General features: G+C 56.2%; 1 protein-coding gene across 20 annotated transcripts in view; it reads left to right on the forward strand.

The window, feature by feature from the left end:
- MAP4 (microtubule associated protein 4) overlaps positions 1-26,011 on the forward strand; it is a 145,774-nt gene that overhangs the window by 115,929 nt on the left and 3,834 nt on the right. For 12 of the 20 annotated variants that reach the window (XM_077304283.1, XM_077304274.1, XM_077304288.1 and 9 more), the window contains 10 exons: positions 8,766-8,869; positions 9,941-10,156; positions 13,547-13,727; positions 14,089-14,148; positions 14,241-14,536; positions 17,400-17,513; positions 19,607-19,699; positions 22,441-22,521; positions 24,299-24,380; positions 25,752-25,864. In XM_077304283.1, the coding sequence (XP_077160398.1) occupies positions 8,766-8,869; positions 9,941-10,156; positions 13,547-13,727; positions 14,089-14,148; positions 14,241-14,536; positions 17,400-17,513; positions 19,607-19,699; positions 22,441-22,521; positions 24,299-24,380; positions 25,752-25,864 (1,340 nt within the window). The remainder of the gene's footprint in view (positions 1-8,765; positions 8,870-9,940; positions 10,157-13,546; positions 13,728-14,088; positions 14,149-14,240; positions 14,537-17,399; positions 17,514-19,606; positions 19,700-22,440; positions 22,522-24,298; positions 24,381-25,751; positions 25,865-26,011) is intronic. The other 8 variants (XM_077304277.1, XM_077304282.1, XM_077304287.1 and 5 more) reach the window with 6 other exon arrangements.

Consider the following 26,011-nt stretch of genomic DNA (forward strand, 5'->3'; position numbering starts at 1 on the left):
GCAAAAGGGGGGAGGGACTAAATGAACCTGACCCCGTATATAGTTTGGCCCACAGTACTCCCCTCCATACCCCTTGTGAGAGATTGGGCCGTCTCCCCAGGCGAAGGGCTTGGTGCAGAATAGGCTAGCTGGCTGCTTGTCCTGCCTCGCGTGACAGTCCGCATGCCGCTCCTGGGGCAACCGGTGACATTTTTACGTTGGCTCCCCCCTGCAAGTTGCTAAATCCGCTTTCTCCTGGTTGCGTAAGGGGCTGGGCTGGGCTGGGCTGGGCTGGGCTGGGCTGGGCTGGGCTGGGCTGGGAACCCGCAGAAGTCCAAATGCAGAGCAATGCGAAGAGGTCAGGCGTCCTCACTGCTTGGAGGGAGGGAACGTTTGCCCAGCCGCCCGACGAGACGCTTCGCATTTCTCTATGTGGGTCAGCAAAAGCTGCCGGACTTTGTGTGTGTTGGGGAAGAGCAAAGATGCTCATCCAGACCTCGTTTAGGTGATTTGCCAGTGAAAGAGCTTTGTCGGTTCAGGCAGAACAAGGCTGTGAATTGTCAGGTTAAGCCGGTTCTTTCTCCGCCTTGTTGCTTCCCGTTGCTTCTTCTTTGCTTTTCTTGTCTTTGCTCGTTTGGTTTGAGAGGAGAGAGTCAGTCAAGATGGCCATTCCCACACAGCTTAATCCGTTGCTCCACGAGGATTAGCATCAGCGGCAGAAAATCCATTATGAGAATTATGAGGCTATTCCAACGATGGGTCGTGCGGTTCCGCTTAGCGAGCCCGAGCATCCCTTGCAAGGATAGCGGCCCAGCAAGCACCAGGGCTGAGCAGCCCAAGCAGTTGGCGGGCAGGTGGAAGAAATGCCTCGCGAGGACCTGAGGGCCACGGTGGGAGGGCCGGGATTAAGCACCACTAAGCTGCTCGTCTCCACTGATGGGCCCTTGCTTGTAGCAGACCGGCCCCTTCCGCTCTGAGGCGTCTTCCAGCGTGATGGAAGGACAGCCTTTGTTCTGTGCAGCCCAAACATCATAGGTCACAGGCCCTACAGACCCCGGACACAAAAAGGGATAGAGGAGGAACGTCTTGCCCTGACGTGGATGGCCCAGGCTAGCCAGATCTTGTCAGGGCTGGGCCCTCCTTTGGACCTGGGTTTGGTGCACAGAGGCAGGCAGTGGCAAACCTCAGCAGCACTGATTTGAGCCAGGCTTGAGGTGACGTTTTGGGAAACCTCCGTCACCTTGTCTGCTCTCCTCCCTTTGTGTCCCAGTCCTCGGCCTGCAGCTGATTGACAGGTGTTTGCAGGGGAGGGGGAAATGTGTGTTAAGGGAAATTGCCTTAAAAGATCTTTTAATGGCAGCTGTTCATATGGGGTTATATAACCCCTTTGAAAAAAGCAGAACCCTTTTGAGCGCAGTTGATTCTGCACCCAGAACTGCTTTCCCTTTCTGGTCTGAGTCTTTCCAATCACACAACAGCTCCGTTTTTGAGAGTCCTCTGCAAGCGAGCTGCTTAGAGCCTTGCTTGGACTCCTGCAACGCAAAAGTCCTCCGAATTGGGTGCTTAAGCTTCTGTATTTTTCTTGCTCTTCGTGCCTTCTCAAGGGGCAGGGAAGATCACCGAGTGCCTGTCGGCCCCTCCTCCTCACTGCGCGTCTACCCTTCGGTGCGTGCAGGCCCACGGCAGGACGCTTGTGTGTTGTGTGGGTGGCTGTGAGTTGTGTGGTGGCCCTCGGCCACCTCCGCTTCTGGCGCACTTCTCCCATCCTTTGCAGTTGCCGCTCTCCCTGCCCCCGGCTGCTCCTGACCCCGAGGCCGAGAAGTCCGGGAGAAGCAAGGTCCAGTGGCAGCTGAGCGGTGGCGGCCAGAGACGTTCAGGGGTGGCTTTGCCATCGCCTGCTCTGTGTGGTGACTCCAGCCTTCCTTGGAGGCCTCCCGTCCAAGGACTCACCAGGACTGGCCCTGCTTATGTCTTCCGGGATTTGGTGAGATCTGGCCAGCCTGGGCCGTGTGAGAGAGCTAGTTGGACGAGAGAGCAGACGTCTCCTTCGGCTGCTTTGATCAGGCTTGCTAGGTGTGACTTCCCCCTGCCCTGAGCAGCCCCCTGTCTGACGCCATTCCTGTTCTCCCTTCGCTTGAGGCTTTCAGCCTGAGGTCCTCTGGAAGCTCTTAATTTAGGGGATAGCAACCCACATGGTCCTCTGTCCTGTCACTTGGGACCGGGTTGCCTAAAGCGATCCAGCTGTGCCTGTTGGCTTGCTACTGTGCCAGATCTATGCCAACCGCCAACCCGTCTGCTTTCTGTGTTTTTGTTTAGTGCCCAGGCTTAAAACGCCTGATTTACATACTGCCCTTTGAGGGGGCAGCCGTTTGGCATCCGCACCTCCAGACATTTGCTGTGCTCACCCTCTCAATCCCTTTGGAGAATACACCCTCGTGCATCAAATCTGTTGCACCTGCTACAACAGAGTGACAAGGCTGCTTTTCTGGAATGCTTCTGTCGAAGATGGCAGTGTCTCTTCTCCTTGGTGCACTGGTTAGGAGCACCGACTTCTAATCTGGGAAGCCACGTTTGATTCACAAAACCCTGGTTGCGAAAGCCTGGGTTAGACCAATAGTCCCTCCAGTCCAGCCCCCTGTCTCATGCAGCGGCCAACCAGTTCCTCTGGAGGCCCAACAACTGGGCAGAGAGGCCAGGGCCTTCCCCTGAGGAGACCCTCATAAGAGGGTCCATCTTGTCTGTCATCCCATCTCACGCCGTGGCTGACCAGCTCCTCTGGAGGTCCATCCACAGGGCAGAGAGGGCCTTTTCTGATAATATTTCCAAGTAGTCTGAGTTTACCGCTTCTGCCTGTGGAAGTCACCGTGGTAGTAATCATTGTTGGATTTATCTTGCATGCGTTGGTTTAATCCTTTTTCAGGGCCATCTGTGCTTATGATTAGTCCAGTTACTTATTGACTGAAATTATCTATTTTCCTCTTTATAAAGCTCTTCTCTGCCTGCTCCCCCATCTTTCCTCCCAGACCGGCTTGCCCTCTCCTTCCTTTTCCCAGCTCCTTGACAACCTTGTTAAGGCAACCAGCCGTGGACACGGTACCCTGATGGCGCTGCACCATGGAGCTATGCGGGGGGGTGGGGGTGGGGGGGTCAATATAAGCTGGTTTGGTCCCCATTGTGGATTTGGGTGTTTTTGCTGCTGCCGGGCTCAGGGCTCTAAGTGGTGGTCAGCTGCAGCCCCACGAACACTCTGTCCACAGTGAGCGATATGAGTCCAGGGCCCCTTTTTCCAAATTTGTGTCACTCTCATTCCTTGGAGCCCCATTGTGTGCCCCTCTGCTGGATGAGCGGAACAGCCCTGCACGGTGCCGTTTTAATCAAGATGTCCTTGAAATACCTTCTGGGGAGGGGGCTGCGCAGGCCTGCTCTGGCAGCCAGCAACAGTGGTCTTTGTGGGCCCTGGTTGACTAATGAACAACCCTGATTAAGATTTGGCAGCTGCCCCCCCCCACACACACACACACACAATATTCCTTGGGGGGGGGCAGGGTGAAGGCCACTGCTCACGCCTTGGCTCTCTGCGCCACATTGCAAAGGCGAATGCCGTGCAATTAAGTCCTGAATGAAAGCAAATGTTTGTTGATGAGCGTGGTGGGTGGTTAATTAGATAAACGGGGAAGGGGGGGAGCGAAACAAACCCTCCCTTGGCCGCCCTGCCATCTTAGCAGCCTCGAGAAGGAACAGCCCACGCCTTTCCTCCCGCTTGCCCCCAGAAGACCCTGTTAAATGGCAGCATTTGCTCCCGTGTCGCACTCCAATTAATTCACGAGATGATGGCCCTGCCCCCTCCCCCCAGTGCAGTTCACGTGGGGCTCAGTGGCCCCAGCCCCCCCTCCTGGAACGGAGGACCGCAGAAGCTGGAGAGTCGGAGCTCCCACCGGAAGGTGGCTGGGGCTCCTGCAGGGAATGCCCTCGTGTCGCTTGCGGCAGCTCCACGCTCTGTGGGCCACCAGGGAAGTCAGCGCCACTTGGAGGTTTGGGAGACCTGAGTTCAAATTCCTGCTGAGCCATGAAGTTCCTGCCATTCCCATCTTCCAGTCCAACCTGTGTGACAGAGGATAGAACGCCTCGGGGAAGGGGAAGGGGTGGGAAACCGGGCATGCCACCCTGCGAGTTGCCTGGGGAAAGGGAAGGATCAGAGTGCCCCTCCCTCACTGTCGTCATTCAATCTGTGCGCTCCAGGTCAGGCAACAGGAGCAGGTCCTTGGGCTGCCAGGGGGCATCTCACTTTGGTGTCCTCTGCTGACAACATGGTACTTGTGTGATAAAGCCCCAGAGCCTTGCTGGAGTCACGGAGATATTTTTGTCGGATATAAAGTTAATGTAACAAAGTCAGTCCCTTCTGGGAAGGAATGTTGAAGAAGGGGACCCAGTAGAAAGAACCGGCTGAGTTTCCAGGTCTGGAATGGCAGCCTCACAATGCTAGATATCTCAGAGTCCTCTTCTCAGAATCTGTGGCCGGGGATCTTAGAGAGAACAGAAGCAGATTCAAAGAAATGGACCAAACTGAAACTCTCTTGGCTTGGCTGGATGACAGTTTTACTTGGTCTTTGTCTATCGGTTGACGTTATTTACAGTCTGCCTTTCTTGCTCGGGCTCCGGGCCGATGACACAGCAGGAGTCAATAAACTGCTGTTTGGATTGTAGATCCCACAAGCCGTCTACAAAACAGAATCGAAGTAAAGTCTACACCTTAACATGACACATTAAATGGCGCACACTTCAATAGCAGGATCCTTGTTCCAGCAAGCTCCATACCACGAGTGGCCAAACTGTGGCTCTCCAGATGCCCATGGACTACAACTCCCACGAGCCCCTGCCAGCTAGACATTAGGGACATCTGGAGAGCCACGGTTTGGCCACTCCTGCTCTATACAGTTGTAGGGACCACAGTCCCTAATAATTTCCCCCAAGTTATTTCTTGAAGCCTAGAGAAGCCATCGCTCAGTTTTGCCTAGTTTGTGGAACCTTCCTGGCAGCTCCAAAATGTCCTTCTCTTTCAGCCATACATTTGCTTTTTCCTTAGTAGATTGCTGAACCAAGGACAGAATCTGTGACTTCACTTGAGATTATAGGGGAGGAGACTCCAGCGTGCAGCTCTCCAGGCATCATGGGGGGAAGACATTTTTGTTGGCACCTTGCACAGGAAAATGTGCCCATGCTTCTGCACCGGTGGCCGTTTTGCATAGTTTTAGGTAAACTGAAACCAAGGCGTTCTGGAAACAGAACAAATGCATCTCACGGTGTCGTTATCGGCATAGATGTGGTACAAGAAATCAGCTGAACCCGGGTTTAGGGGATACATTTAGAAACCAGATGATACCCAAAGATTCACTGATTGTGCCTGATTCCTGAATAAGGGATTTATTCAGGCCAGGAGATGGGGCAATTAGAAAAATGTGTAGAGGGTGGATTGGTTAGACTCATGTACTGTAGAAAGAGAAGATCGGTCGTATCCTGGGAAACTGGATAGTGATGGTTTCAGGAGCTTCAAATTAACTGCTTCATCCAAATCAAACAAGCCCAGGTGGATCCCTCTGGACAACCAAATGATTTCAAGCAGAAACTGGTCCAGGTGGCAAACAGAGATGGTGCTATGGCAAATGGTTCTGGCTGTATTTGACAGACCTAAACTGTAGGGAGCCCCTTTACAGAGCTGAAGGGGAACTAGATCAGACCCAGGAAATCTCTAATTTCTAATAGCAGGAGCTTCCGGCATTCAGCAGGGCCTGCAAGATGGAGCTCTTCTGCCAGGTCTGTGGTTGAGGCCAAGAAAGATCTGACCCTCCTTTGGGCCCGTCTTTGGCCGTTTGTGACATTTCCCTGGGTCGACCCCAGAGGGTGTGGGGGGCACTTTTACCGCCGCAGTACAGCTTGGGTCTGTAGATTATGTGATTTTATAAATTGTTAGGGGTGTTTTATTGGGGTTTTATGTATTATACTCTGTAACCTGCCACGGGCCTTCAGGGAGTGGCAGGATAGAAGTCCAATAAATAAATAAATAGAATCATAGAATCATAGAGTTGGAAGGGGCCACACCGGCCATCTAGTCCAACCCCCTGCTCAACGCAGGATCAGCACAAAGCATCCTAAAGCATCCAAGAAAAGTGTGTATCCAACCTTTGCTTGAAGACTGCCAGTGAGGGCAGTTAATTAAAATAATTAAGCTTGGGTGAAAATCCTTAGCAATATCTTGAGCCTTCCATTAATGCTGGAAGGAGAGCCAGTGGCCTGCAGCTTGCGGAGAGACGATACAAAGAGCAGGCAGAATGCTCGAAATGACAAAATGATCTTTGCCAGCTCACAGGCAACGGATCACTCGTGCATGTTTGGTGCATGTCTGGGACACCCCAGGAAGGCCGTACTGGCATATCTCTGACCTCATCAGGGAGACTGAAGCAGAGGGCCTCCTGGAGTCCAGCGCTGCCTTTGCTGAGTTGGATGCAGGAGCATTTCTAAAGGATACGGGCTGCAGAAGCTGCGGGTGGCAGTTGGGTGCTGAACGAGGCCCCTTCTGCGGGAATCCGGCCCAGAACCTCCCGTGGACAAAACCAGGATTTCCAAGGGATTAAGGAGAAAGAGGGCCCTTTGGCAGATTTTGTTTTCTCCCAAGTGGGAAACCCTTTATTGTCTCCTGGAATAAAACGAAACGTAGAAGCCCAGCTGTCCGTGTAGAGCTATTGCTCTGGGGATCTTTATTCCAGCATATATGCGTCGTTGTTACTGGTTTCTTTGTGTTTCTCACTGAGTCTCAAGGCTGATGAGGTGGCTCAAACCAAGTACAGGCAACAGACAGGACGGGAGGCCCAGTGATTAATGCAGCAGGCTCTGGACCGCAGGACTCCGAAAAGGAGCAAAAACCTCCTGCAGAGCTGAAACAAAGCAAGAGTTTTTAAACGTGGCGCATTAAGCAGAGTAGAAACGGCCTTGCCTGGATGATGCTTGCGAGGCATCAGTAGCAGATCCAGAGACGTAGGCCTCCCTTGACCTGGGAGGCTCATTCCTGCACCGTCCTATTAACCCAGGGGTGGGCAAACTGTGGCCCTCCAGATGTCCATGGACGACAATTCCCAGGAGCCCCTGCCAGCGCTCGCATTTGCTGGCAGGGGCTCATGGGAATTATAGTCCACGGACATCTGGAGAGCCACAGTTTGCCCACCCCTGGGTTAACCTGTGCAGAAAGCTCTCTTGGTGTGAGACTTGTGTTCGGTTACCCTGCAGTCCTCTCCCTACCGGTCACTCCTTTCTGTATAAATTTGTGCTTTGCTGTTTTGTGGCTTTGGAATTGTAAAAGGCAACGGGGCAGGAAGCACGGGGGGGGGGGGGGGTCCCCAGTGAGTCATCCACGACGGGGCTGTGCTCTGCGTGGGAAAGCCTCCAGGGAAAGGCTCCCTCTGGGCTCAAATGAACACTTTGGCCCATCAAAAGCAGGCGCCAGGCTCACGGAGGCAGGAGCAGCAGCCAGGCTGACTGATTGGTATCGTGGACACGTGAACGGCAGGAGATGCTAAAGGCAGGAAGCGTTTTGCTCCCGCATCAGGCTGTGTGACGGATTGGCACAGGGGGGAGGGGGGTCTTCTTTGCCAGCTTGACCCCTTTTCAGGGGGTGGTCTCTGTCAGCAGACGGGGGAGGGACAGTGCTGAAGGCCTCGCTTCATCTGGCCAGTGGGGATGGGCCGGTTCTTCAGGTGCCAGTTCTGTCCTCCGGGTGGGATAAACTCTATTCTGCCCCACACCAACGAGAATTCTGAAACGTGTTAACAGCTCAGTTGATTTTAAGGCAGCACAGAAGGCCTTAAACATTCCTGTTCGGTTTTTGCTCTGCTTTTTCATCTGCTCGCAGTGGACAGGTCGTCTGATTAAGCCTTGGGGGTGGAGGTGGGAGGGAGCCAGAGGACCTGAGCGAGGAGCCAGAAGAGATCCGGATCCCATCCTGCATAGCTGCCGTGGAAGGCGTCTCCGGGACCCCACGCCAGGCAGAGGCAGGAGAAGGTCCTGACTCAGTCCAACCAGGACTTCTGCTGCTCAGCTCCTTCCTGCCACATATTATTCCAGCAATGCCCTGGAGTTGCCTGGGAGAATGCCGTGGACGGCTGCTTCCCTCGGGAGGAGCTGCAGCCAGGGGCTCCACCGTGTTGCCGGATATTTCAGACTTCCCTTTCAGTGCAGGGGGACACCAGCCTGCTTCTTGGCTAGCATTCTAACAGGAAGCATTTCTGCCGTCAGTGTATTTGAGGTTGTCCTCAGCTGGTCAGGGTCAGTCTCCAAATCCAAGCTGTTATAAATCAAGAGGGAGCTTGTTCGCTTCCAGCTCTGGGTTTTGGGGTTGCCAGGGCTTGCGAGAATGGGGGCCACAGCTAGAGAGGCCGTTCGCTGGCAGCAGGGGCTCCTGGGAATTGTAGTCCATGGACATCTGGAGAGCCGCAGTGTGACTATCCCTGGTTCTCTGTTCCCGCTCTGCTGCGTCACACCCATGCCCCACTTGCCCTGCTGCTTTCCTGCCGCTTGTGCAGCTGGTCTGGGCGGAGAATGCCACAGGGGAGGGATGCGGCCAGGCATCGGGGCAGGGCTGTTCTGGCAGGTCAGGGGCAAAGAGAGGCAGCCACCAAGCTTGGCTGCAGGGAATTTGCTTTCCGGCCCCCCTGAGAGGCTCCTGGCCTGTCACACGGAACGTGCTCAGAGGGCTGTTCTGAACGTTCTCTCCCCCTCCCTGTTCTTGCTTTGGCCAGCAAAGCCCGAAGAGCCGAAGGCAGCAGCTGAGGGGGGGACCGCAAACGACATCGCCGCCCCTCCCAACAAGGAGCTCCCGCCGAGCCCCGAGAAGAAGACCAAGGTAGGGGTCGTCAGAGTCGCCTCTTTGTGTGTGTGTGGGGGGGTGGATGGCCTCCTGGGCAACATTGGGCAGGGTCGGGTGCTGGCTGTCTTCACCCATTTCACCCCCATTAGCTGCTGAAGCCAGTGGTACATTCGGTTCTCTGAGCAGGCGCCCACTTCTCTCCTTACCCCACATTCACTCAGATGGGATCTTGGCACACACAAACACACCCTTGCCAAGGTCTTCCGACAACTGCTTTAGGTTCTTGGTGTCCAGAATCACCAGAGACCGATGGGTCTGGAGGGAAGAACGCGCTACGTTGTCAGGCCAAATGAAGGCCGAAGGGTTCCTAGACTCCCAGAGGAAAGTCTGGTGACTTTTGTGAGTCTAATGGGAAGAAGAGGAGCTGTTTACTTGTCCCCTGATTTTTAATGCACAAAGGCCAAGTCAAGTCAAACTTTCTTGCAGTCGTTCAGACCAAGTTATAGATAGGCAGAAGCATAAGAATGGTCTACAGCCGCCTTCCCTGTCCCTGTGAGACACTCTGTGGGGCAGGTGGGGCTGAGAGAGTTCTGAGAGAACTGGGGGGGGGGCAAAATCCTACCCTCTGCTGTCCACAGGATCTCCTCTCTTACCACCTTTCACATATAGAATCACAGAATCCTGGAGTGGGAAGGGGCCATACAGGCCATCTAGTCCAACCTCCTGCTCAATGCAGGATCAGCCCTAAGCATCCTAAAGCATCCAAGAAAAGTGTGTATCCAACCTTTGCTTGAAGACTGCCAGTGAGGGGGAGCTCACCACCTCCTTAGGCAGCCTATATTTTGTGAGCAATCTCGGATCAGGCCTGTCGCGCCTTTTGCTGTTCTCCAGATGACCGTCCTGGGGGGTGGCCCTTCCTGCCTTGTGCTCAGAGAACCGAACGTCGTTGTTGTTGTTTCCTTATGAATGGACTTGTTCCCCCCTCACACACATAATTTGCTGCTGCTTTATGTTTTGCTTACAATGGGCTTCTTTCTTTTCTTTTTCCGTTGTGTGTGCGCGTGTGTTGTCCGTTTTCTGCTTCTCTTTGTGCGTTTTAACATAAAGCCATCAGCCTCTGCTCCGGCCAAGCCTGCTGCAGTGAAAACCAAGCCCGTGTCGGCTGCCGCGGCCCCCGCTAAGCGGCCAGCTTCCACCACACCTAGCCAAAACAAAAAAGCCACCAGCCCTACTGCGGGTCCGGCCGCAGCCGCCACCCCTAAACGCCCTGCGACCAGCGCCACGCGACCCTCCACCTTAACTCCTAAAGACTCCAAACCAAAGGTAAGGAATGTCGTCCTGCGGCAAGGAGTTCCGAGGGGGCAGGTGAGCCTCGGAGCCCCGGAATGACAGGGCTCTTTCTGAAGGGAGGGGCTGGCGCGAGGGATGCCTGAACACCTGCCGGCCTGGCTGTGCTTTGACTCCACCTGTCCACCTGTGTTCTCAGGAGCCAACTGCAAGCAGCCTCAGAGGCTGGACCCCAGCTGGCAGAGAGTCTGCTGCCAGTCAGTTTGAGATGCAGCAAACTGTAAATGTGATAAAATAAAATTAAATAAGTAATAAATAAAATAAACTGGGAGTGAGTGAGTAATGAGCTGTCCAGAAGATTCCCCTTCTCTCCTCCCCACTCCAAATTATCAGGTTGGGCTGAAGAGAAAAGGAGATCTCAGTAGGGAGAAGAGGAAAAAAAGATTTCCCCCTCAGTTAATGTGGGCTCCAGAGAAAAGGAGTAGATTGTTTGAGCTGCAGAAAATTCTCTCTTTTTCTCTCCCTGGTTGCCTGGTAGATCAGAAGGATCACAGACATTCTCTCTCCCCTCTCCCCTGGCCTTGGAGGGAAGGAAGGCTGGAGTCCGGGATACCCCAGTTCAGAGCCCCACTCTGCCATGGGGTCCTTGGGCCCCGGTCCTTTCTTTCAGCCTGGCCTACCTCACAAGGTTGCTGAGAGGATGGGGAGGAGGACACTGTGAGCTGGTTTGGGACCCCACTGGGGAGAATGGCAGCACGTGAATGAAATAGGAATGAAAGTAAGACAAGTGATCTTTCCCTTTTGCAGTGGGAAGCGGTTTCTGTCTCACCGCCACCCCCTCCCCCAACTTGAAGTGTGTGTGTGGGGGGGGGGGGGTGAAGCAGTTGGCTTTTCTTCTCTGTTCTTCCCATTATAATAAATCAGAAGCCCCTGGCTTCTGGCCTCCAGCTTAACCATACAGCAATGCGGGTGGGTGAGGAGCCCCTTCCCAGCTGTGAGGGGTCTTCATCAAGAGGCAGCTGCAAGCGTGTTTGGCCTGTGTTTGAGCTGCTCAGCTGACTCTCCCCCACCTTTCATTGGCTCTTGGTCTGACTGTGAATGTTGAATGGGGCATGCTTCACTGCTCGACCAGGTGAAGCTCACGGCATCCTGAATGAGCACACAGAGGGGTGACGGTGAAACTCCACGCCTGCAAGGAGCAGAACTGGATGGAGTCCTCTTCTGTGCGGTTCACTGAATGGGTAACCCCTTTGGGGGTTCAACCGAGGCGGGTGTTTCTGGGGCCAGGGCCGGTTGGAGCTCCTCCTCTGAGTTTGCTCAGAGGAACCCAGAAGATCTTGGATGTGAGACTCCGTGACGACAGAACCTCCAGGAAGCTCTTTCAGGGGGGCTGTTTCTACTCAGTGTTTTCTGGGAACAGGCCTGAATTCACACTCCTGCTGCCCAGAAAGGGCCCTCACTTTCTTGTGAAATCTTGAACTGACGTCGCAGGCCTGACTGAGGTGGGCTCTCTCCTGCCCTTGAGAGCCAGCTTGGTGTAGGCTTCTAATCTGGAGAGCCGGATTCGGTTCCCTGCTCCTCCACATGCAGCCAGCTGGGTGACCTTGGGCCAGCCACAATTGGGTCATAGCTCTGTGAGCCTCACTTCCCTCACAAGGGTCAGTTGTGGGGAGAGGAAAGGGAAAGCAATTGGAAGCCGCTTGGAGCCTCCTTCGGGTGGAGAGAAGTGGGCCACGCAAAGCAGCTCTTCTCCTTGCTCTCCAGCCCTGGCAGTCCTCGTCTGAGAGCAAACTCCTTTGCTGGGGGCTGGCTGAGCCTGTGCCTCCCCTGCTTCCGTTTCCCTAGAAATGCCGCTCTTGGGGAAGTAGCCGTAGGGCTGGCTGCTCCCAGTTTCCATAGTGACCAGGGGCTGCTTCCCAAATTGGGTTGGGCCTGGGTCAAGGAAACAAGAAGTGCTCTCAGTCTTCCCCAGCAAGAGCTCTCGAATCCCAAAATATGTCAGCAGCTCTAAACCCGGGCTGTGCGCTTGGAGCTGGGTTTGGATGTTATGAATGAGGCTGAAATCTGCAAAACAAACAGCCTCCCTCCCGGTCTCTCCCCGCCCGCCCAGCAGGCCTGGCTTGATGCCTTCCGGGGAAAGGAGCTTCCCCATCTTTTCCCACTGCTGCATCAGCTGTTCGTAAATTGATTGATCATTGCTTATGGCCCCAGATGGTCTCGGACAAATGCTACCTAAGCCCCAAGAGCAATTTCCCTCCTCCTGACTGTAATTAAAGAGCTTCCTCTTGGCAGATGACAGTGGTGGTGGTGGTGGAGGGGTGAGCGGTGTGAGGAAGTAAAAGAGACCAGGAGCTTTACTCTCCATTAGGGGCTTCATTCTGGGGCCCAGGATGGAGCCTGCGGGCCCATTGCCTCCAGGACTGAACTGTGGATTTCAGGATAGACGGCTCTCCTTCTTCCTTGTGGCTCCCCCTCTTGGAGTTCCACTGTAGTCCAGGAGGGTGGCTGTGACTCAGTGGCAGGGGACAGGACACTTCTCTCTCCCCAAGAGCTGACACCCATCTCAGGTGGACAGTAGTCAGCAGGATCCATTCAATGTGGGTCTCAATGTTGGCCATGTTGGTCTCAAGCAGCACAACAAAATCAGAGTCCAGCCAAGATTAAGACCAACCAAGGTTGATTCAAGGCGTGAGCAGGGTGGACCAGCTTTGCCTAGTTCTGTAGAGGTATCTCCATGGAAGGTGCAGCGATGAGGAACTGCCCATCAGTATTTGTCCCCCTGCTCACTTGCAAAGCGCCTCCTCTCCCCCACCCCCACCCCCACCTGGACTTCTTTCCCCCAAGGTGGTTCCAAAACACAATTTTAAAATGTCACTTGCGTTTGGCCATCGAAATGCTAACTGCATGGCCATTGACCCTCAAATGAAGGACAATAAAAAGGTGGGGTCCCCACATGCCCGCTCGTGGTGGGAGACCTGTGGAGAAGTCTTTCTGCTTGGGGCTTCCAGAGGTAGCTGGTTTGGCCACTCTGGTGGGGACACACGGGTGGACTTGGATGTGCCTTGGATTGGATGCAGCATGGCCGCTGCCTGCAGCTGCTCACCTGGCCAGTGAGGGGAAGCTGGGGCCAAAGGAGAAGGAGCCATGATCGTCCTGGGGAGAAAAATTAAAAAGAAAAATCAGGCCTCATCTCCTTGCCAGCAGTTCTGACCATAGAGTCTCTGGCAATTGCTAGAGCTGCCTGGAAGTTGTGGTTATGTTACCCAAGGTCACTCACTACTTTATGAGCTTCCAGGGCACAGGGGGGATTTAAACCTGGGTGTCTGGCCATGGGCTCTTTAGTTTGTCCTGTGAAGGAGAAGGGCTTTCCTCAGCCCTGAAAGACAGTTTTAAATCATCCCCCCCCTCTCTTCTTTTTGATCGTAGGGGACAGAGGCAAAAAGTGCGGAGAAGCGAGCCTCCCCTTTGAAGACGCCGTCCACCACAACCCCACGCTCTAGTGTGAAAAGCAGCCCTGCCACACCCAGGCCATCCACAGCTCTGGCGAGCACCAATGCAGCCGCCAGCCCCAGGAGCACAGCCGCCTCCCCACCCAAGAGGCCCTCAAGTGAGTATCTGGGGCGTGCCGCGAAAAGGACTCTCTTCCTAAGGATGCTGGGAGAGCCCCTGGCCAGCCTCAGGAAAGCAGAGCTACAGCCCTTCTGCGTTCGCATTTTCCTTGCTTGCATGTTCCTGTTTCCTATGAGTGGTCAGCTTGATATCACACCAGTTTATATTCAGCACATCTCTCTGCAGATCTAAAATGCAGGTTTTTATGCCAGACACAAGCTGGTGCTGTATCTAGTTGACCACTAGAGGGAGCAAAACACACACAGAACTAGAACAAAAGGAAAAGGAACTTGAATCTGAGGAAAATGACAATGCAGAAGAGCCCCAAGATTCACCTGAGTCTTTTGCATGCCCCTCAGCCATCAAGACAGAGGCAAAGACTGCTGACGCCAAGAAGACCACTGCCAAGTCGCCATCAGGTAAGCTTGCCGGATGCTGAGGACACAGCCCTCGAGACTGGGGCTCCCGCTGCTTCCTCCGCTGACCGCCCTGCCCTCCCCCTCCTCCGCAGCCGACCTGAGCCGCCCGAGGAGCGCCCCCGCCTCCACAGCCCCAGCGGCCGCCTCCCCTGCCCAGCCCGGAGCTGCCGCCAGCCGGCCCAAGCTGACAGGGCCAAGACTTTCCGGGGCAGGCAGCACAGCGGCCGCCGATCTCAAGAAGGCCTCCACGCTCAAAGCGGCCCCCAAGTCGGCCCCCGTCTCCAAGCCCCCTCGGCCCCCGACCAGCGTGTCTGCGCCCGACCTGAAGAACATCCGCTCCAAGATCGGGTCCACGGATAACATCAAGCACCAGCCCGGAGGAGGAAAGGTAAGCTCCGGGGGGGGGGGCAGTTTCAGAAGGGCCTGGTGGGCGTCTGAGGCCCCCGGGGGCTCTTGGGCAGCCTCTGTTCTCACAGCAGCAGAGCATCGGCCTGGGAATGCGGATTGCGGGAGCCCCGTCTGAGTAGAAGATGGAGCCTGCTTGGACAGCTGGCCAGGGGTCCGCCCTGTGATGCCTGTAGGCGGCATGGCGCTCAACAGCATCTTTCCTGGTGGCACCAAGCGTTTTTAGAGAGTGGGCAGGGCCAAGTGGCGGGTTTGCCTAACAAGACTTCCAATTGGCTGTTGGAGACTTGATTGACTGTTCAGTGCTTTAAAAATATTGCTTTGGCAGCGTGTGTCACCACAGCACAACGATCCTCATTGGGAGAAAAGATAAGCTGTGGCAGCCATTTGGTGGCCAGTTCCTTCCCCGGCGGCAGCTGTGTGATGTCAGCCCTTTCATAGCTGGGCCCACCATGCCGTGTGAGAATCCCAGAAGTGCCGACAGGCTGAGGACCTCTGGGGCCGAAGGGAAGGAGGATTTTAATGCTGCAGCACTCTTGCAGCATGCTCTGCTGGCACCTCTTGCATGCTCAGCTAATCCCCGAATGTCCAGCACCAGAGAGGGATCTCTCTGTTGATCCACTGTGGAGCAGGTGTCAGAGGTGCCTGGCACGCCTTCCCCCACACAAACCTGAAATCTTTTCCCCTGAGACAGGCCTGAGGATCAGTGGAGCCCCTCTGGGTATTTCTGCAGAGCCTGGGTGTGGTCCGCATGGTCTTTGCGGGTCTTTCCTGGAGGAAGGGGGAGCCTCCCTTGGCTACCTCTGGGCTTGCTGATACCTTCAGCTCCCTCCAGAGAACAACTGCTGAGCACGCTCCCATCTTGATGCCGCCTTCCCAGTCAATAAGCCAACAAATTTGCTGGGTTTTTCTAGCTCTTCCTATCGCAAAGGATTAAGGCATCCTCGATATGTAATCCCCATATATTTATTTTAAAAAACGTTCACACTTAACAGATATTCTGATCCCCACACATGAAGGAGCATCAGCAGTCCTTGGCAAGGCGAGAGAGACCCGCTAGATCTCCTGTCTTTCATCCCAGGACAGCCAGGGAGCCCTTTCGATGTTTATCCCTGGAGGGAGAGAGGGGGCTGGTGCATGACTGCCCCAAGGTGTGAGTTCAGGCTGACCCAGAGGAGGATGAGAACCTGCATCTTGAAGGCTAAGACAGGAGGAGATCCAATTGCGTTTACGGATGTGACTGGGCAGGGCCCGGCTGTAGGCTTCCGCAGCTCAAGGTTGCATCAGTGAGGCTTGTGCAGGACAATGGGTAGGATTGTTGGCGACACCCCCCCCCCCTCCTGTCAGTTCAGCAAACGACTGTCCCTCGCTGCTCCTCTTTGCAGCCACTGGAACAAAACACAGACCCAGGAGACAAACTGCAGGGCTCTCTTTGGGCCATCACAGGGAGCCAGGGCTAAAGGGCTGTGCCCCAAACACTCGTGTTTCAGCACTCAGGGAATCTCTCTGAATGGAGGGCAGTTCTGCAGCCTGCTGGTCTCGCTCCAGTCCGCTACTTGCTTCTGGTTGGCCTTTCGTTGTGACGCATTGGAACCCGGGAAGGGTGGAGTTCTTGGCCCAGGTTGCCTTCTGTTTTGGAGGACATGGCCCCCTCCCCACACAAAAGAGCCAGAGTCCGGGAGCCCCTTCCACCTCTGCAGCAGGGCAGGAGCTTTCTGAGTCGCCTTTGGGGTCTGAGGAAGTGGGCGGTGACTCACAGAAGCTCCTCCCTCCCTGGCCACACGTTTCAGTCGTCTTGAAGGAAGGGGCTCCTGACCTCTGCTCTTCCCTGCTGCTCCAGACAGACTCCCCCGTCACCCCTCCGTGTGGAATTGCCTTGGTGGTCAGAGCTTCCGGGGAGAGATGGGCCGTCAGGGTTGTTTTCGAAGGTCTGGCCTGTGTTTCCAGACCGCACCCAAATCTGCTCTAGTGCCTCTAAACGAATGCCATCACATGTCCTCCCCCCCCCCCAAAATACTGCTGGCCTTTGCAGTTGGTCAAGCTGTAGGTTGCAGAAGGAGCCAGCCCCAGTTCAGAAAACAGACAAGTAAGAACATCCTCTTATTGTGCAGATGTCCCTCCCCCCCCCCCCCCCAGTTGGGAACTGGGTAGATACTGGGTGCTTTTGAGCTGCTCCAGAGTAAAATTCTCACTTTGAATCAGGGGCCACTATTGGATCAGGGAAGGGCATGTCTGGATGAAGGAAACGGAATGCTCAGGTTTGAGGGGGTAAAAACATGACCTCGTTCGGGAGCCTGCGAGAGGTCAGAGGATTCTGGGACTTTCCAGCTCTAGACGTGGCATTGCTCAACCCCCCACCCCCCGTACCCTGCACCCTTCACACAAATATCAAAAGTTCCCTAGACCTGTTTCTAAGCCTGAGCCGAAACTGCATTTGGGGTGGGCGGTAGCCTGCTTCAAATGCATCCAGGCAGGTTTCCCTCTGCGCAGGCGGCAGCCTCTGTGGCCAGCCCTCCTACAAGAGGAGGGGGAGCTCCAGGCACAGAGGAAGGGGTGCAACTGATGCTCTGCTATGGAATGGGGGGGGGGGTGCTGCCCAAAGCCACCCAAGGAATCCATGGCTAGGAGAGGAGCCTGAACCTGTGTCTCCCAGCTCCCCCCCCCCTCACCGTTGCCCTGTGTTTCTCTGGCCTTTGCAGACAACGTCCCCCCAGTTTCACAGGGCCCCCTGAATGCCCCAGGTGTTGGTTTGACATCCATCCTCCTTTCCCCTCATTGCTTTCTCTATTTTTTATTTTTTCAAATTCTCTTGATGTAAAAGTCACCCTCCATTTGTCTCCATTTAGGCAAAAGTAGAGAGAAAGGCAGAGTCAGCCGGGGCTGGCCGAAAGCCCGAACTCAATGCCGTATCTAAAACAGCCGTAACAAAAGAGGGTGCCCCCAAGCAGCCCAATGGGAAAGTGAGTTCTCTTTCGGCCTTCTGTCACTTGGGAGAGGAAAGGACCGACTCTGTGACTTATTCCTCCCCCACCCCCACCCCCACCCCACTTCCACTCCCTGTTTGGGTCACTCCCCCTTCTGCTCTCTTGGCTCTCGCACTATTCTTCTCCTTGTCCCGGTGGGTCCTCAGACCTCTCTCGTTGCACGCACCGTCCTGTGTGTCCGTCCAGTGCTGCTGTCGGTGGAGCCTGTGGGGTGAAACACGTTCCGCCTGGCTTCGCCTTCCCACCCAGAAAGGGTCGGGGACCCCCAGCTCCCCCAGCCCCAAAGGACCAGGCCTCTTCTCCCTCGCCTGCTCCGCAGCCCTCCGCAGCTTCCCGTTGCTGTGCTGCACTTTCAGGGCCGAAGGACAGCTCAGCTATGTTGTGTAGGCGTGTCTGGAATGAGGCTTGAGGGCCTGGTTCTCACAGAGGGGCCGGCTGTCACCCGGGCTGCAGTGCTTCTGTCGCCAGGGCAGGCACACTCACCGTGCGCTCTTCCCTGCACAAAAGGAGGGTTTGTCCAGGAGCACCTTAGAGACCAACAAGCTTCAAGTTACGAAGAAGAAGAAGAAGAGAATGAGCTTACAATTGCCTTCCATTGCCCTCCCCACAGACCCTCTGTGAGGTTGGTGGGGCTGAGAGAGCTCTCAGAGGACTGCTGTGAGCACTATCAGGGCTGTGACTGGCCCCAGGTCACTCAGCTGGCTGGAATGGGGGAGTGGAGGAGTGTGGAATCCAACCCAGCTCACCCCCTGCTCTGAACCACCACACCAGGCTGGCTTGCAGGAGTGAAAGCTCCATCGTATCTATCAACAAGAGCTCAAACGCTTATCCCCCCCTCCCAAAGCTTGTTGATCACTAAGGCTGCGGAAAAGATTCTGTAGTGGGGTGGGCAGTCTGAGGAGAGGGTGAGCTCCCCCCCCCCCTCACTGGTGGTCTGCAAGCTGGACAGATCCTTCTCCTGGATGCTTGAGGCTGGTCCTGCATGGAACAGGGGCTGGGACTAGATGGCCACACATATACCGATGTGTTTGCCGCATTCACAACGTCAAAAGCCCATATGGTTTGAATGTCCAATAAGGGGTTTCTCCACTGAAACCGGCTAACAAGGCGTGACTCGGCCGAGGTAGTATCAATAAAGTCATTGAGCATCTTTCAATTGCAGGCAAGGACAACTTGAGTCAGGGCTGCATCAGTTGGATTACAGGCTTTCAGCCCTGCCTAGGACTTGTCTTCCCCAGGAAGCCAAAGAAGTCCAGCTGCAAAATGTAGAGAAGCCAGGCGTTATGGCCTCTTCCCAACCCCGGCCATGCACGAGTCCTTCAGTAAAGATGAGCATTACTGCTTCTGCAGAGGTCCACCCCGTGGCCCGCCGATCCTCTCTCCCCTGGCGGCCTGGATTCTTGCAAGGAACGCTGGGCTGCGTCGATCTCTGCTTCATCCAGCAAGATGGTTGCGGCCTTCCTGAGAGAGAGGGCGAGCGAGCGAGCAAGCATACGCAAGGCCACTTAACCCCCATCAGTGTAGCTAAGCGGTGAGGAGGTCCTGAGCAGGCCCCCTGGGAGCTTTGGCCCTGGGCTCACACCCTCGGTCTCTAAGGGGTGACTGGACTCGAATCTACTGCAGGCCGACCTGGCCACCCTCTGAAACACTCTGGCTACACGGGGTGTCCTCTGGGGTCTGCTAGTGAAACTCTGAGCTGCACAGGCCCCGATATTGACCTGCTTACCAGGTTCTCTCCTCCGCCTGCTGTCCAAGAATGAGCTATAGCCCCCCGAGACCCTTTCTTAGGAAGGCGCCCTTCCCCCAACTCCTTCTGTGCCAGCCCCGGGAATGCTGCTGCCACTAACACGGCCTGCCTCGCCATCTCACGTGTCCGTCTGCTTCCTCTCTCTCTCTCTGTCCCTTCCTTGTCCGAGTTTGTTCCTGCTTCCTCCTCGGCGAGGTTGGAGTCCTCTAACACCTCTCGCCCTCTGCCCGCTCTGTCCGCCACCCCCGGCCTGGCTCCCGCAAGAGAATTCTAACCAGCCCTTATTCCTTGTGTCGTTCTCTCCATCTCCGTGACGCTCCAGGTCCAGATAATCTCCAAAAAAGCCAGCTACAGCCACGTGCAGTCCAAGTGTGGGTCCAAGGACAATATTAAGCATGTCCCTGGAGGTGGGAACGTGAGTATCCGAGGGCTCCGGACCGCTGTCTCGCTCCACTAACTCCTTGCCCGTTTTTCTTAGGCTGGTTTGGACTGTGGTGTACTTTTCTGTGTTTGTGTGTGTGTGTGTGTGTTCTTTCCCTCTATCCCCCAGGGAGCAGGGCAGTTCCTGGTCTTGGGGCTCAGTCGCAGGAAGAGGCAAAGGCCCTGGCTGAGGGGGCACCTTGAAGCGAAGGGCCCCGGATGGGAGGCTGAGCACTCTGCAGGGCCAAGAAGGCATCCAGAGGGGCCTCCCAAGGAAGGAGGGCCTCTTCTGGAGGACTGCCAGCTGAGGGGCGTCAGGAGGGGTCTGCCAGTGGCTCTAGCCGGGGTGGCTGAAGGGATCCTTTGCGTTCAGAGGCCTTCAGCCTTTGAACCAGTTCCAGGAGGCAGCAGCAGGGGAAGGCCTCGGCCTCTGAGCCCCACTGCTGGCCCTGCAGAGGAACTGGCTCTGATGATGTTCCCGGCTGCTGTTCCCCTCCAAAGCCTTCCTGAGCTGGGAGTCTGTGCCTGGGGAAAGGCCTCGCTTGGGGGGTCTGGGGGTGCCCTCCTCAGGGGATGGGATGGAGCCTGGCATAGCTCAGGACTAGTTCCTGGAAGCGCCATCTGTTTTCGGGGGGGGGGGTGCACCTCGCGGAAGCCCTTGGTGCTCGCTGCTTCTGTGTGGGGAGGCCGGCCGCCCTCCCCACCAGAATGTTTTTGGTAGCTGATTTCAGGCCAGTCTAGGATCTGGGAGAACCGGGTTGAACTCCCCACCCGTGCTAAGGAGGCTTGCTGGGCGACCTTGGGTCAGTCACACCTTCAGCTACCTCGCAGGGTTGTTGTGGGGATAAAAAGGAAGAGAGGAGAACGATGTTAGCAGCATTGGGGAGAAACGACATGAGTAAAATAAGCCGGCCTAGCTGGCCATGGAGTTGGGTGTCTTCTCCGGACAAAGCCGTCGTTTAGTTCAGGGGCTTTGGCTCTGAAGGGCAGCCGTATTCGTGTTCATCACTGGGCCGAATTCTGTCGCCAGGACGGAGTCTCAAAAGAGTACTGTTGCCCTTTATTTCATGTAATAATAATGCTGCGTTTTGGAGGGGTGGGACTTGTGTGCAGCTACGGTTTTGAAGGTGGCCATAAGGCTGCAGGAGTTACTTGTGCTCTTCCAGGCCTAGAGACCTAAAACTGGCCGTAGAATTTCGTAAGAATGAGGTGAGCTCCTCGGGAAGCCGAACCTGGTCCTCTCCAAGCCGCACTCTGTGCTACTTCCTTCCGTGTCATCACAGCCATGCGTATCGGACTCCTGCGCCCCCTCCCCCTTTCTCTTCTCTAGCTTCCCTCCAGCAGGTTGCTGGCTTCACTGCTGCTTTTCTCGGGGGGCAGGGAGGCTTGTTGTGGGGAATGGGGATCCCCCCCAGCGTGCTCTTGGCAAACCCACCCCCACCCCCCATCGCTGGCACTGCTTGCGGCATGGAGCCTCACTTGGCTTGCTGTAGAAGGGCCACAGTGGGGAGCATCTGACCCCTTGGTTGGCCATTCAGAGCTCTAGTCACTGCTGTGCTTGTTGTCTAAGGCTCCTTTCGCCTCCGGACGGTGGCCCTGAGGTCCGTGCAAAGGGAGCAGGGTGTGAGCCGCTCCCATCCGTGCACCCTCTGGGTGGAGGGGGGAACTGCAATGTTAAGCGGGTGGTTTTTTCAACACATCGAGGGGCGTGCTGTCCAGAGTCAGGATCTGTCTTCCCACTGGCCTCACACTGCCTTCCAAAGGAAAGGGGTCTCTAGCATGATCCTCGTGTGGAGAGCCAGCATGGGGCACAGGTAGAGTGCCGCATTAGGATCTGGGAGAACCAGGTACGACTCGCCACTCTGCCACAGAAGCTTGCAGGGGGAACTTGGGCCAGTCACCTGCTCTAAGCATGGCCTACCTCGCAGGGTTGTTGTGAGGATAAAGTTGGAGAAGACTGCTGAGGTCCCCAGTGGGGACAAAAGGGAAGGAGTCAAGTGGAGCCATGTGCAGAGAGCTGCGTCTGTGTGAAGAAGAGGACAGGTGGCTGTTAGCGCCTGCAGGAGAAGCGGCCCTTCCCAAGAGAGGGCTCCTTTTCTGCTGGCTCTCTGGGCCTTCCGGGTGTCGGAGGGGGCAAGTTCTCCTCAGCAGGGAAGGGGGGAAGTTCTCCTGCAGCTCTTCCATGGGGACTCTCCTGTTCCGTGGGAGGGGGAGGGCGGGAGGTCAGCAGGTTGGGAATCTCTTGCCAGCCCGCGCGGACACCCTTCCTTCCGGCTGCTGCAGCGGCCTCCCACTCCCGGGCGGTTTGGCTTCGGGGCTCCCTGGGGTCTGCTCATTCCCTGTTGCTGCTGGGATTGGGCCGGGGGAGGCGGAGGCAGCAGGCTCCCTTGCTCCCTTTCCAGTCCCACTCAGCGTAGCTGCAGAAGTCAGTCCTCTGCCAGGGACCCGCTGTAGGCCATGCAAAAGCGCTCGGTAGGGATATGGTCCCCCCCTCCTCCCCCTCCCCCTCCCCCCCCCCCCCCGTGCCTGGACAGGTGCCCCTTTTCCTCCTCCTTTGCTGTCTCCTGGCCCCTCCCTTGGCCCGTGCAGAGCTGATGGGGGAGAAGGATATTGCCGGCTCTGGCCTGTCTCTCCTTCCCTTTCCACTTGCTGTCGCCTGCTTCTCGTCACCTCGGAGTGCAGACCGAGAACTGCTCACCCTTGCAGAGCGGAGAGTAAAGTGCTTGTTGTTTTCAGGTTCCCAATGCCCAAAGGCCAGCCTCGGGCAGCCACTCCCAGCCGTCCACCGGCCCCAAGTCCCGCCAGGGCAAAACCGATGTGAGTAGAACCAGCACAGCCGCCTGCTCGGCCTTTGATGCGATGGAGTTTGATCCGTTTCGTGTTCCCTCCCCTGGTTGGAGTTGGCACGGAAGGGCTTTGCAGGATCCGGACCTCCTGGAGGCCTCGATCCCCCCCCCCCCCCGGACATCCCTCCAGACAGTTCACTTATGGAACAAAGTCTGAGCCCAGGGCCACCTTGAAGCGTTCGCCTGCAGGCACAGGGCGTCAGACAGCATGCATGCCTGTGAAAGCTTCTGCCCAGAATTCATCTCCGTCCGTCTTCAGGGGGGTCCCTGGGCTCAAAGTTTGTTCTGCTGCTTCAGACCAACATGGCCGCCCACCTGAACCAATGTGTCTGACAAAGCGGATGCCCGGAATTAAACTTTGCTGCTCCCTGAGATTCTGGCGAAGGCCTGGCTCAGCGTGGGTAGCAAGAGGGCCTCTCTGCACTCCTGGCCCCACCGTGGGCGGCTTATTCCGAGTTGGAGAGGTGGCCCTGAGCGGCACAGGCAAGCCCAATCCTGCCGGATCGCGGAAGCGTAGGCCTCCAGGGAGCACCAGGGGTCGTGCTTCAGAGGCAGGCAGGCAGGCAGGCAGGCTGCCAGGCGGTCTCCCAGCCATAGGGTCTCCTGGCTACGCTACACGTGCTACAGAAGAAGTAATAATAGTTGGGGGCAGGGGAGCAAGGCAACTCAGCGGTTGCTTCCACCATCCTTCCACCTCATGCGGTTAAGGGGTCCGCTAGAGAGCCAGGGACCTCCGTCGGTGGTGTTGGCGCCATCTGACTCACCCCAGGATTAATTGTGCAGCCCCAGCGTCTGCTAAGCACTGGCGTTTCAGGGATGAGCTCCAATCCGAGGGCTGAGAGCCTACAATGGGGCTGGGGGGGGGGGGGGTTGGGGCCACGGATTCCCTTTCCCTTGTTGCCTGTGATCCCAAGAGGTCACCTTCACCTCCGTTCCCTCCCCACCCTTTGTTCCTCCCTCCCACTCTGCCCCTCCAGTTCTTTGGAACTCGGAAAGCAGGGTGCCCAGGAGCATGATGTATTCCTGGCATACATGGTGAGGGCAGGGAGCTGTTTATGCCAAACAGAGGGACGCATGAAGCAGCCTTAGACTGAATCGGAACCTGGGTCCATCAGGTCGGCTTTGCCTGCTCAGACCGGCCGCCGCCCTCCAGAGTCGCAGGTAGAAAAAGGCCTTCCAGGTCCTTTCTTCCTGCCTGATTCTTCCTAACTGGAGATGTCTGCGATTCAGCCTGGCTCCTTCTGCACACCAAGCAGGTGCCCTCCCCCTGAGCCTCGGCCCCTCCCCAAAGCAAGAGGCCAATCTCTCCGGACTGAAGGCCAAGACGGGGCAGAAAGGAGGCCCTCGATGACTGAGCTGGTGGGTTTAGCATGCCTGGCGCTAGGCTGATCACTGTTGCAATTATTATTATTTATTTATAATAATAATACTAATACTGTAAAGTGTTTTACAGTCCCCCTTATAAGCTCCAGCGCTCTTGCTAGTCATGACTCTGTCCTCTCTGGGTCTAGGCAGGAAGCTACCTTTGTGCTGCCGGTGGTGGGGGGGGGCTTGGAGAGCTCCCGGCCCCCTTTGCATGGGCACCTGTTTCTTGTGGGTCCCTGGAGCACCTTTGGCTTTAGCCGGCCACCCGGGAGTGGGCGATGGGGGGGCAGGGGCACAGCCGCGCTGGCGTTTAGGACTCCTACCGAGCAGCGACAGACTCTCCTTCCTGAGGCCGACCTTTCCTTTCTCCTGCCGTTCTGCAGGTGCAGATCCTGAACAAGAAGATTGATCTTTCCAAAGTGTCCTCCAAGTGTGGCTCAAAGGCAAACATCAAGCACAAGCCAGGTGAGAAAGAAAGGGAGGGAGGGAGGGAGGGAGGATGGCTGGGGTGGGCAAAGTGGCATGCCCTGTCCTTGGTTTGTTAGACCTTTATGGCTGGCACAGGGAGCCTCCAGGGAGCCTGTTCCCGGTTGCCAGTGTGATAAGCGATGATGGCCATTCCAAGGTGGGCAGGCCGTGTCTGCTAGCGATAGGCTGAGTCTTGGTGCCTCCCAGTTCACAGTTTCTGCGTTTCTGGAGATGGAACCCGTGGCTCTGTTCCCTCTGAGCCACCCCAGGAAGATAGGCCCAGAATTCACCGTTCTCACGTTGCCTATAGGGCGAGTGTCATTCCAGGCCTCCAAGCAAGACCTGGAATCAGAGGGCACAGAGACAGTTGTCTCTGTCCAGACATCCCTCTGGGCCTGCTGCGGCCTTCAGCGGCCAATTCTTGGCTATCCCACCACTCAGGGTGGCCTGTCTGGCATCAGCCTTTTCCATGGCGGCTCTGGCCCCGAAGAGCGGAAGGGGTCCCTTCCTTGGAGGCTGTCAGGAGACGCTGCAGGGTCTGCCTCTTTGGTCTGAATTGGCAGGCGTCTTTTAAGAGGCAGAGGGAGGAGATTCGGGGGGGGGGGGTGAGTATTTTATTTTGGGGTTTAATTGTTATCGGAAGGCTGCCTCAAACTAGAAGAAAAGGCGGGACAATGGTTTAGTAAGTAGCTGTAGATCAATTGGAACAGCTTTGCCAGGACAAGCAGTAGCATCTTTCCGTTGTCCCCCCTGAGCCACCGTGGCCCCTTTTCCAGGCTGAGATTGGGGGGGGGGGGCAAAATAAAGCCCCAGTTGGGGACTGGCTGGAGAGGTGCAGAGAGCCACAGGAGGCTGTTTGACGCCACACGGGACGCCCAGATTGTGCTGGGAGGGGGCATCCCTTGGCTGCCAGGATTGGAGAGTGCAGAACAGACCGTAAATGCTGCTCTGCCTCTCCCCCCCCCGTTTGGAGACTGTTGGTCTGTCTAGCTCAAACTGGCAGAGGCAGAAAAGAACCAGAGCCCAGGAGCACCTTCAAGACCGGGGAGGAGCTTTCGGGAGTCGCTGCCCACTTCTTGGGAGGCCACGTTAGCCTGTCTGCAGAGTCCAGGAGAGCTTTCTAGACTAACGGTTTGTGGCACGGGAAAAGTTCTTGGGAGTCACTGGCCACTTGTTCACCGAGCAGTGCCTCCCGACAGCTGCTGCAGACAGACTCACAGGACTGCCCACCTCGGTCTAAACTCCCAGCACTTCTCTTTCCCCTGGAGGCTTTGTTGTCGGAGGCACCGGCAGGGATTGAGCCCGTCCCCTCCGTGGCCACCAAGGCAGCCCCTGCAGATAACGCCCTGCTCCCTTTGCTCTTTCCAGGGGGTGGAGACGTCAAGATTGAAAACCAGAAGCTGAACTTCAAGGAGAAGGCCCAAGCAAAAATAGGCTCCCTGGACAATGTGGGCCACGTGCCAGCAGGGGGCGCTGTGAAGGTAGGTGCCCCAGGCAGAGCTTGGGCTTGGCTCCCCCCCCCCCCCCGTTCCCATGTGTGGCCACTCCGTCCGTCCGTCCTGTCCTGTCCTCTCCTCCTTGCCACTGCCATCTCCATGTTCATTGGTGCCACACGAAGGAAGAGGCTG

The sequence above is a fragment of the Paroedura picta genome, chromosome 11 (genome assembly GCF_049243985.1).
Source record: "Paroedura picta isolate Pp20150507F chromosome 11, Ppicta_v3.0, whole genome shotgun sequence".
NCBI lineage: Eukaryota > Metazoa > Chordata > Lepidosauria > Squamata > Gekkonidae > Paroedura > Paroedura picta.